We start from the raw sequence: 12,414 nt of genomic DNA on the forward strand, positions 1-12,414 counted from the left end.
TGCCGTATGATTCTGCGCACTCTAAGATAGTTAAAAGAGGAATTACTTCACTTTGCCTAGAATCTTCGTTGACTAAGTCATGTCCAGACCACATGCGTACTAGTTTTTATGATCAGATCAGCCAATTGACGGCGGCGGGCTTCCCTTCGTCGGTCATAAACACGGTCGCCGAGTCACTACTCCAGAAGATGAAACGTGGAACACAAAGGGATGAAGCTGCTCGGGATCCTTTGGGTTCCAAGCCACAAGTGCTGCCGTACTTGCACAAGCTCCCCCATAACCTTAAGAAGGTCGCTGCTAGGCATGGTGTCGCTGTGGTCTTTACAGCACCAGATAAGCTAGCCAAGTTGTGTCCGAGCATTTGCAATAGCAAGAGACACGGTTGCCGGAAAAAACATGAGAAAGCCTTCGTCAAATGTTCCATGGGAGTTCTATACTTGATCCCTTTATCCTGTGGAAACGTGTACATCGGCATAACCGAGAGATGCCTAAATGACCGGCTTAGGGAGCATGTGCTAAAAATTAAGAGAAACGAGGACAAGTATGCACACCTTGTGGCACATACCGCCACATGTGGTTGTGAACCAGGATTCACAGACACGCAGGTTCTCGGAAGAAGCTCCAATTTATCTGCACGTTTGCTGTTGGAAGCATATATTATAGACAAAGATAAGAACATCTGAATGAGCGAGCCGTCTTTGGTGATACATAAACAGGAAATATCTTTTCTCGATGCAAGGATTTAGTGCTTCTAGCTGGTGTCCTCTGCTTTTCGTATTTTTTTCTCACCTGTTCCTTTTTTGTGGGGTGGTGCTATATTCATCACAATTGCCCGACACGGTTGCAGATGCGCTGTTGTTAAAGGCTTTTCATATGCGCAGCTTTGTTCTTTGTTCGCTTTGCGCACTCTGTTGTACATATATAAGAAGGTCTTTTCGGTGCAATAAACAGTTGGTAGTGAGCGCTGTAAGCTGTGTATGTAACTCGGGTGGTTGTGTGAGTGATTGTGCGAGTGTTTACGAAAGTCGGGGTTGCGCTAAATACCTTACAATATGACAAATAACCAACTAGCCCAAAAGCAAGTTTTATTGAGCTACAGGATATTTTGTGCAGCTTTCTCTTTCGCAAAAGTTCCTGACACATCATCAGCATCTGTCAGCAACATGAACACATCTGGGTCCAGATGCAGACAGGCAATACTCTCTGCTGGCACTCTGGTGGTGGCGTTCTTGTCAGCAGCTCTCTGTGTCATCTCCTCAATGTTCTGCAGCTTGACCTTCAGTTGTTCCCGCAACACACCTTGCCGGGCCAGTTCATCTGAAAGGGCGTGCTGTCGGGCACTTTCCTGTATAGATACATTCACAGTGTTTGTGACAACATTTGCAGACAATGAGTTGTTAAAGCAGTACCAACATGATCTTGACGCACACCGAAAGGGTCAAGTTTTGTTCTTGTGATATGCACTATTAACACTCTCTATGCACTAAAGCAAGAAAAGATATATAAAGTATTATACCTTCATTTTAAAATTTTCGTCAACCAGCATACTTTCATTTTAAAATTTTCATCAACCAGCATACTCAAAGCAGCCCCACCACAATGGACATGATCCCTGTGAGTCAACAGAGTTCACTTGGTTTACAAAGTCTGTGTCCTGCATACAGTCTCAATCACAGAAATCAATGTCGATGAACAATGATTCTCTCGTTGTTTACGTGGTTCATGTAAACAACACAAAATAATAGAGCTGCTGCTAGCATTTGGCGAGTAACCGTCTCCCCGCGACGTCACACTTGTCTGGACACGTCATCACGAAGCCGCCCCCTCAGTACTAAAACTGAAAGTGCTTCTTTAGAGTACTGACACAAAATTTCACAACCGAGATAGCCTGCGGGATCGATTCCTGCAAACAAGCGCATGTCATCTGTAAACTATCAGCAGCGAATATAGCTTGGAAGCTGTTTTACAGCGATTTCGATGTTTGAATATTGAAGACACTGACACCATCTAAAAGGACCCCTCGGGGACTCCCTTACTTCCCTCCCGTTACCGCGCTGCAGTCAATAAAACAAGTTATGATGATGTCATAGCCACCATTTTACTTGTGCCCAGTTGTTCCAGCATTCTATACTTCTTGGCGGCTGGTCGTGAGTGCGTGGCCACGGCGCACGCGCTGAAAGTTTTGCGTTTGGCAACACAGAAGTCCTGTTTCCTATTTGAAAGGAATCCTTGATGCTGACCGTGCTGAGGTGTGTCACAGTTCTGTGCCCTGACATGGTCAAGAGCTACACACGCTAGGTAGCGATATTTGCACCCAGCGGCTTGCCGTTCTTGGAGCTCTCTCAAACTGAAAGTGAAACTAGTAGATAATGAGTGACCTGTAATTAATTAACTGTCATGTGCTGCAGCAAATGATGTGCCGTGTTATGACTCACAGGCCCCCAGCATCGCATTGCAGCAAAAATTGTGAGGCCAGTGAGGCACAGTTGTTGTATAAGTACCCCTATACGATAGTGGTATTAAAAATATATGCAATGCAATCCCAAGCCTTACGGTTCCATTTTTAAAGTTCTTGACAGCCATGTTTTATTTATAGCAACAAGAAATTTCATGTAAGTACTCCTTTAACCCTCTGGCTAGAGTTTTAAGGCCAAAAAATACATTGCAAATACAAGCATACATACACTTCTACATCGCAATGCATGCTTTTATTGCATATTTAAATTTTTTTACTGCAACATCTCTGCAAGCAAAGGAGAACTCTACAAAGTTAATGCAAGTAAGCCCAGCTTGCCTTCGGTAGGGGCAGTGTTAAGGACAATAATACCACTTGAAGAGCATTTTAGGAACTGACATAGTACAGTGGAACAAGGTGTCTCACTGCAGCCAACATTTTCGTAGAGGTGGGACCACTGTCACCACATCAGGAAAGTACTCACACCTGCCGTAACTCAAGTCCTCCATGTCGCCGATGGTGGAACTGTGGCAGTCATTGAAATGTGTACCGCTCGGGTTAGTTTTGCAACTACCATGATTTTGCTTTATTTACAGTGCTGAGAAATTGCCCTTACGACCTCATCTTTGGGATAGACTTCATATTGACACATTCTACCCTCATCGACTGTTCCACCGGCACTCTCTGTTTAGATCTTCCTCTGCTTCCCGATTCTCGCCCCCAACTCCCGAACAGTCTCTGTACCACAGACTTCAGTCGGATACTACCAAAAGCAACAATTGGCAACAACCTCTCCCGTGCTTGACGGTGATTGTATCGTCACGCCTATTCCTGGTGTTCTTCTGGGGCGCAACATAACTGTGCCACACTCCGTCATAACCGTGGCCTCTAACCAAACATGTCTCCCTATTATGGATTTAGGTTTTACAAAGTAAGTAGTACCCCAAGAAATCTCGGTGACTGTGGGACGCTGTACGAGTCAGTGCGCAAACAACAGGATGCGTCGATGTCTGACGACAAAAGAACATTTATCTAATCAGCATATGGCCGAGGAGGGGAAATGATGCTTGTGGCACTAATGATAACGGTGACACATGCAGCAACGCCATAAGCAACATTTTTCTTTCTTGAAAGAAGATGGCTTGACTCAGGACTCTTCAACAAAGCGTCGCGGCTCTTGGCGTTTTCTGGTACAACACCTTAGTAGTTGGTGTTGTGGTCCCGGGAGCTGTGGCGATGTAGCTGCTGATGAGCTGTGGGCTCGGATATGCTCTTGGTTGCAGTGGAACTATTCCCCATCTATGTTGGCCACAATGTACGATCTCAGTGTTGGGTCTTCGGAGATTACAATCGCTAGATGCCACTTGGAAATTCGGCTGTTAAACACTGTGACTTCGGATCTAGGATGTAAATGTGCTAGATCTCTTGTGCCTTTGTTGTACTACGTCTTCTGTAACTGGCGGATCTACTTGAGTCTTGGCGTTACCTGCTTGAAAGGCACTGTGTTAGGCTCTAGTAGCTTGGTGTGGACAGGCAGCTGTGTCCTTGTTCTTCTTCCCATCATTCGCTGGATTGGGTACTGCAACAGCTTGCCTCTTGGAGTGTGTTTCTCCACTCTAGTGGGGCATTGTAAAACCCTGCAGTCAGGGCCGGATTAACAGTGCAGAGGGCCCGGTTCAAAAAAATAATAATAATAAAGGGGGCCCCTCCCGTCTCGCCCTACCCTCTTTCTTACGCACTTTGTCATCCGGTTGTGCTTGAGACTTGACACTTTTTAGATTTACCTGCAAAAAACATAAACCATATTTTTTCTAAGTGTCTCCGGAGTGATTAATATCACCTGGGGGTTTTCTTTCTTGCAGAGCACGTGGAGAGATTGCCATTGTAACGAATAACAATATCAGGACACGACACATAGACAGCATTAAGATTTGTCTGGTTCATTGGATTATACTAAACAGGGACTAAACTGTGCGAGAAGTCAAAACGAAAAGAAGGAATGCATACGACACTTAGAAGTAGTCCAAGCACCATGTGTTTTTTTTTTTTTTTTTTTTCATTGGTCTTAACCTATAGCATTGGTTACTCTTACTTCAAGAGAGGACATCTTCCCTGGAAAATCAGGAAGCACCTTTGTGCGAAATAGCTTCCTCTATCTGCTTCAGCTTCACTGATTCGATATCACACTCTTTAATTGCCTGCGGGCGAGCACTGCCAAAGTTGACAGGTGGGCCTTTTTCAGAAAGTGTTCACACGTACTTTCAGTAATTAGGCTACCAATCGTCTATCTACTTTTCATTTTATACACCAACACACATTTCAGCTCTTCTAGGCAGCATTTCGATATAGTACTGCTATGCATATTGTATAAGTCTACTGATCACAACAGCTAATACAGATTTTTTTAAATTATAATCTTTTCAATACGGGAAGGTGGTGGGCAAAATGTTTCAGAAATTGTGGCACTTATAGAAACTGAGATCCATGTACAACTTTCCCAAAAAGGCTTTTAATAAAACTCGAAAAACGACCACAGATATTTTCATTTAGGCACCAATTGTTCGCTTTTAAACATGTGATAGAGTTACATTTTTTGCAGGCAATATTCACTTCCATAGGGCTTCAGAGCATTAAACGATATTTCAAACAGGAATCACTCTCTATGCGCCTTCACATTGCGTGTCAGACCGCAGCTGCTAAAATCCTCGTCAGGCTGCTCTATGTGTCGATCCACTGGACCCTCTATGTACATGATGCATGGTCTTGGGCGAGTAAAAGGTTTTTACCACAGGCTACAATACTGTGAGCTGACTTCAACACTATGCACGTTACACAACGAACAACCTCTTAGAAACATGTTTTGATGAGATTTCCTAACACCTCTGAGAAAACGACAAAGCTGCATCATAATGCGAGAGCACACGCAATGAAATAAATGGTGAGCTCGTCTTGAATGTCACCTCCCTGCACGTGTAAACCTGCCGCGTGCACAAGAACAGGGAAACAGGCCACGTTGGCCGATCAGACAAAGCCAGAAGCTGAAGCGAAGAAGACGCGTTGGCCTGGCCGGACGTCAAACTTCGGGAGGCCAACATTGTCGAGAGGTATACCTAGCTCGTCGGACGCCAACGCCCGAAGAGCTCCGCACATGGCACGTCTCCTGCTCCGGCGTCCAGCGGACACAGCACCTGCGACAACACGCCTAGCCTTTCTTGTCCGACAGCATTGACGCTGCCGCAGTTGCTTCGTCAGTCCCCAAATGCGTGAGCGCGTAGTTTGTTTGAATCGATTGGATTCTAAAGATGCTTTGCCATTTTATATTGCTTGCTGTGCTTTGTCTTCACGCCATTTTTTTGTGTGTGTTTGAAACATGTTTATGAGTTCTGCCACTTACGTACTATTCCTTGCGGTTCTAGCCAGCGTCTCTGATATACATAACTAATCGTGCTCACTGAACCTTATTTTATAACACATGTATATTGACTATTGAAATAAATAATCTGTTTGTATCCAGGAAATCCAGCAGAAGGGTTAAACTTTTACGAACAAAACAACAAAGTCAGCCATTTTTTCTGGCCCTTGGGGGGCGCCTAAGACCGGAGGGCCCGGTTCATTTGAACCTTTTGAACCCTGGATAATACGCCTCTGCCTGCAGTTCCGTAAATAGTCTTGTTAAGAAGTTTCTCCACCTCTTGGTCGGCTCGTTCTGGCATCCCACTGGACCATGGATAGTGCGGACTCAATGTGGTGTGCTTGATGTCACACTTGCTCATGTATTCAGCAAATTTGTGGTTGTTAAACGGTGGTCCATTGTCGCTGATAAGCTTACGGGGAAGACCGTGAGTAGCCAAGAGTACTTTACTTGGCAGAACATGATGACGGCTTCAGCGGTCGTGTGCCTCAAGCATTGAATCTCAAAAAAAAAAATACGTAGAAGCCGACAATGACCCCGTATTCCTCTCCCTCGTGGCAGAAGAAATCGATACCAACTGTTTGCCAGGGCAGTTTGGGTACTTCGTGGCTCATCATTAACAGTCGTTCTTTCCTGGGCTTATGTTTCCTGCACATCGATCTGTTTTCTCTTGAATGTCTGCTGACATGCCAGGCCAATACATAACATCTCTGCCATGTTGTTTCATCTTTTCTGCTCCTCCATGAGCTGCATGCAGGAGGTTTAGGACATGGTTCCTCATGCTGCTGGAAATGATCAGTCGGTTGGATTGGAAGAGGATATCATCTTCGACATAAATCTCGTCACCGTACGGCCAGTAAGCTCGAATTTGTTCAGGGACTGACCTTTTGTCCTCTGGCCAGGTACTCGCATATTCCTTCATGGTACATAGATTGTTGTCGTGACTTCTCTTACGCTTGATCTGCTGCAGTTTTTCGGTGGAGAATAACAACTCTTGAACATCATTTACTTGGAAGTGCTCTTCTTCTGGCACCTTTTCTTTTGACGGAAACCGAGACAAGGCATCTGCCATAAACATCTCAGTTCCTGGTTTATATATAATCCTAAGCGAATACTTTTGGAGTGTCAGTCGCATCCTTTGACATGTAATGGACACTGGTGCAGCGGTTTCTGGTAGATTGCCTCGAGTGGGCGGTGGTCGCTTTCCACTGAGATGCTTGGCCGTGCAAAGACATAGTCGTGAACTCTGGTGCAACCATGTACAATGGCTAACATCTCCTTTTAAATTGGTGCATACTTCTCTTGTGCTTTGTCAGTGAGCGAGAAGAGGCAAAGGGATGTCCGTTCTGCAGGATGACTGGTCCTACTCCATGTTAGCTGGCATCTACTTGCAATGGGCTGTCTTGTCGTAGTATGCCAGGACCGGTGCTTGTGACACGGCTTTTCGCAGGCTCTCAAAGCTTTGTTGCTGTGCCTCTGTCCACACCGATGCATTGTCCTTGTTCAGTAAGCCAGGCAGTGGTGCACTTATCTCCAACATGTTCGAGATAAATCTGGCAACGAAGTTTACCATTCGCAGGAATGTTTTTAGTTGCTTGGTGTCCTCTGAGACTTGAACTGCAAGAATCGCTTCTGCTCTTTTCGGGTAAATCGAGAGTCCTTAGTCGGTCAGCCTGAACCCTAGATAGCGTACCTTGGTAGTGCAGAAGTGACACTTGGCCTCATTCAGCTTGAGGTTTACTTTTACCCTAGATAGCGCACCTTGGTAGTGCAGAAGTGACACTTGGCCTCATTCAGCTTGAGGTTTACTTTTAGTCACGGTTGCAAAACATTTTGCAGATGTCTGCCATGCTCCTCCTCAGTTGAACCCCATACCAGTATGTCATTCATGACTCCATCGACGCCATCGAGACCTTGTAGTGTTTGATGCATTGCTTTCTGGAAGATTTCAGGTGCTGTGGAAATTCAAAATGGCATCCATAGAAATTTGTATCTTCAGTATGGCATGCTCATGGTGCATAAATATAAACTGGGCTTGTCAAGTGGAATTTGCCAAAATCCTGTATCAGCGTCCAATGCAAAAAAGTACTTGACAGAGTATATCTTGGTCACGACATCCTCAAGCGTAGTCATGAGATAGTGCCGTCGTTTGAGTGCCTTGTTAAGGTCGACAGGATCCAAGCAAATTCTTATCTTGTCTTTCTTTACCACAACTACCATTTGACTTGCCCATTCAGTTGGTTCGGTGACAGGCACAAGCACTCCAATTTTTTCTATTCTGTCTAGTTTGGTCGTGACCTTTTCACAGAGAGCTAGTCCAATGCTGCGGGCGGGCTTGACTACACCTTGAAATCCCTTGTATAGGTCCATGCGGTAAACCACACCACGTAGCTCACCGAGGCCTTTGAGTGTGTCGGTAAATGATTTTGCCAATTCATCAATTCATAAAGATTGTTCTCTGTAGTTGTGACAATGGCCACAAGTTGGATGAGTCCTAGCGTCTGAGACAGTTCACCGCTGACCGTTGACTGATCAAGGGGCTCGGGAGTCGCGGCCCGCCGTGCTGAGTTGGCCGCCGTGTGTTATACACGACACTGCACACGGTAGCACATCCATGTGGGGCGACCGTGCCATACCGTGCACCCTCCGTGTTACTTCTGCCCTGCCGCACGACGGCCAACATGCCACAATTGGAGGACAGTGATCAACATGCCACAATGGGAGGACAGTGCTCCAAACCGTGAGGCAGTGTTTTTCTTGTCTAACCTTAAGGGAAGATGCTACTCGAAGACACTTTTTCTTTAATATTCACCCCAGAGGAATGAAACTTGAGCATTTTATGGAACTTTTTAAGCTGATTTCAAATATTTAATTAGTTTTCTTGCAAGTTACACACTTCTAGCTCTGCAACATGACAAAGTTAAAACCTTAACCCTTTTGCCCCCCCTCTTTATCCCTGAATTTCTGCAATTTTTTACCATTCATAGTTCATAATGCTTCAAATAAAGTCTAGAATGCAAATAACTTATTAGAATGTACATAAAGAACATGTAATACGCGTGAAAAATAATAGACGTAAAAAGTCCATATTTCACCTGCCCTAGTAAAGGTATACATACAATGTTTTCATTATACAATAAAATGTCGAAATTTAAACTTGATAATTGCATTTGTCATACTTTGGAAAAAAATTGGGTGAAATTTCATGCAGATCCGAGCACTAGAAATGCCCAAAAAAGGAGGGGCACATTGGAAGAAATGGCAAAATTTGTGTTTTGAAAAAAAAAAAACGTGTTTTAAAGTTAAAATTGAGTTTTTATTTATGAAAGAGATTATTAAATCAGATGAAATTTGCACACCAAAAAGAACAATCCTTCTCGTAGTGGCCACTGTGACTAAAATACGCCAGCACCATGAGTTTGTCCTTCTCGGCGTTTTCGAGCCGACTCCTCGCAGACATTTTGCTCACAGACAGGGCCATGAAACGCTTGCCAAACTCCCACTCCATTTGGCAGACCCTTGTGCCAACTGCAAACTAGGAAGAAGTTCGCCAGGAGAGCGAAATCCAAACAAAGTCCAGTGTCATGTCATTTTGCAGCCATGTTTGTGCCACATACCGTTGTACATAATGGCAATGTCGTCCCTGCTAAGTACTCTCACTGCGAGCTCTTTTAACCTCTCAAGATTGGTGCTGACGTCATCCATTGCCGCATCACGAATTTTCCGGCTGACGGTGGTGAATGACTTTGATGCATTGGCTTTTGCAAGCCAACAACTGCCGCAAATCGGACCAGCTGCTCGTAGACTATTCCTAGACAGCACGCCGCACAACGGCTTTCACTTGCGAGCAATGCCTTTTTTTCATTCATAACGGAGATAATTACACGAGAAAAGCATTATTCAGCTGCGCTGCTCGACTAGACATGGACCCCGCAAATAGGTTTCACAGCACATACAGGCGCGCAGCGGCCAATGGCGGTCCCCGATTCGTACCATGTGATAAGCCAGTCGCGGCGCTCGAAAAACGCACAGAAGAGTGATTCTTTTTATTATTTTCTGTGCTGCATCCCCGAGAGAAACTGTTGTTATTCTAAAAGTGAGGCTCGACTCTTCGACTCATGCGATCAACAATGGCTAGCAGCGGTGCATTATCGGCAGCAAGGTGCTCGAGAATGCACACTTCCGACCTTTTAACAAGCACCTTGCGCTCTTTAGATGAGATTTTAAAGCATTTCCAGTTAAGTCTGGACCTGTAATATTTTTTTCATAACAGTACAGGTACTAATCTTGTCAAAACAGGCAAAAATAAAGAATCGGTAATATTGAAAAAAACTCGCGTTTTTCGACCCGCATCTCCCTTTTAAAGGCAAAAACTCTACGCGCTCGACAGGGTTGAACAGAAACGTAGCTGAACTCTGAACAGTTTAAGACTGCCTACTACGCATCCTTGCCTTTACCCTGTACACATAGTTTTGAAGTTTATTGCTTTTCTATTTCCTCCTCTCTGGAGTGCTTCATAAAGTTTTTCTTTCCTCCTTTTTAACTCTAAAGCATTCCTACGAATCCTTTCTCGTCCGGCAGCAGCAACCCACATGACGAATGTCCATAATCATCACATATTTCTGGAGTCCGTGAGACAAGACCAAGCTGTCACTACATCTGACAGCCTCACGTTGTTTGATTGTGTCAGTCGAGCATGGACGAGAAGAGAAAGCTAGTTGAGCTAGGGAAAGAAATGGGGCTGCGAGGAGAGGCACTACTGGCATGAATTAGTGCAGAGGAAAATGAAATGAGAGCGCAGAGAGCGAAGGATCGAGAGGAGGCATGGTTAGCAGCGCAGGAGGATCATGAGCGTGAGTTAGCTAGTATGGAGGCTAAAAAGCTCCTCCTCGGGGAGCGACGTCGTGTCGCAAAGGTGCAGCGTCCGAACACGAGTTCTGTGTGGACGATAATATGGATGGTAATGAGAGTGTCCGCAGCCCAAACAAAATGATTCTGCCTATAATGATTGTAGCGACAAACTGGATGCGTATATCTAGATATTCGAGAGGGTTGCCATGAGCCAAGGCTGGCCAACCAACAAGTGGGCCCTGTCACAGAGCTTGTGCCTAACGGGAGAAGCACTGACCGTGGTAGGACGGATGTCTGGGGAAGACGGACTACGCCAAGTTCAAACAGATGCTCCTGCAGTGATTGCGTTACACAGAGAAGAGATACCGCATAAAGTTTAGGGATGCTCGGCCCGAGAATGCTGAAACAGATCGACAGTTCACGGGACGTCTGTGGATACTTCGACCACTGGCAAGAGCTGGCGACGACTCCCAAAACCTGTGACGCACTACGAGACAAGATGATGTCCGAGCAGTTCCTCAGGCAGTGAGACGAGGGGTTAGGTGTCTTCCTGAAGGAACGAGGATGCGATAACTTAGACACGTTAACAATGATGGCAGATCAATATTTGGAAGCTCAGGGAATCGTGAACTTCGCTCAAAGAAAGGATGAAAAGGGCAGACTGATGGCTGCGGCTAATGTGAACACTGCAAGCTAAGACAAAGAAAAGCCGCTCTGTTTTCTGTGCAACAAGCCGGGTGATTGAGCTTCCGATTGCTGGACGAAATCTTGGGCACCAAAGCTGATGTCGTGCCGGATTTGTAAGAAGACTGGGCACAGACTCGATAGTTGTCCCTCGAACTCTCAACAGCGACAAGAGGCCTCATGCTCAGTCTTGGGAGCACAAGAAGCGCTACAAGCCAAAGCAATCGAAGGTGGGCCAGACAAAAAAGAGCAGAACCCCCTTCCCGACATGTCTGTGGGGACTCAGACCAACGCAAGTTGCGACAATGGGTCGAAGGAGATGCCGACAGTAAAAGGCTATCTGAAAGGAAAGCTGGTGACCGTATTACAGGATACCGGATGCAACACTCGTGGTGAAACGGTCACTGGTTCCTGAGTGGGCACCTAACGGGTACCACCCGTACCATTCATTTATTGGACCAGTCTGCGCAAGATTTGTCCGAAGCAAAGTTGTACCTTGATTCTCTGCTTTTATTATTTCTTTTATATTGTGAATAGTTTTCTTTTACTCACTATACAACGATTTGTTTTGTTTCGCATACACCTACGTATAGAATATTTTTTTGTATGTTTTTTTTCTTATATACAGTGTGTGTATATATGTATATGTGTGTGTGTGTGTATATATATATATATATATATATATATTTGTTTATTTATTTATTTATTATTACACACAGCATAGTTTCTATTTTCGTTTTGCCTATTGAATTATTTGTTAATTATTTGTCTTGTTCAGTATACACCTATATGTAAAATTCTTGTACACAAATTTAAATAACCATATTTGTCATAGGGACCCCTTCCACAACTCGTGCTGAGTTCTAGGGTTCTAACTGTATAAATATCACCCATTGTACTTCATTTTTGTTACGAATAGTAATAAACTGATAGATTGATTGACATCAAAGGTCAGGTACTTGCTGTTTGTATGGAGAATCTGTTATATGACATTGTGCTGGGTAACAAAGGT

General features: G+C 44.7%; 1 protein-coding gene across 1 annotated transcript in view; it reads right to left on the bottom strand.

Annotated features, from left to right (window-relative positions):
* Nucleotides 1-1,068: 1,068 nt before the first annotated feature.
* LOC119178724 (protein MIS12 homolog) overlaps nt 1,069-12,414 on the bottom strand; it is a 28,673-nt gene continuing 17,327 nt past the window's right edge. The window contains exon 5 of the mRNA XM_037429961.2: nt 1,069-1,345. Coding sequence (XP_037285858.1) covers nt 1,094-1,345 — 252 coding nt within the window. The 3' untranslated portion in view covers nt 1,069-1,093. The remainder of the gene's footprint in view (nt 1,346-12,414) is intronic.

This window comes from Rhipicephalus microplus, chromosome 1, assembly GCF_043290135.1.
Source record: "Rhipicephalus microplus isolate Deutch F79 chromosome 1, USDA_Rmic, whole genome shotgun sequence".
Lineage (NCBI taxonomy): Eukaryota > Metazoa > Arthropoda > Arachnida > Ixodida > Ixodidae > Rhipicephalus > Rhipicephalus microplus.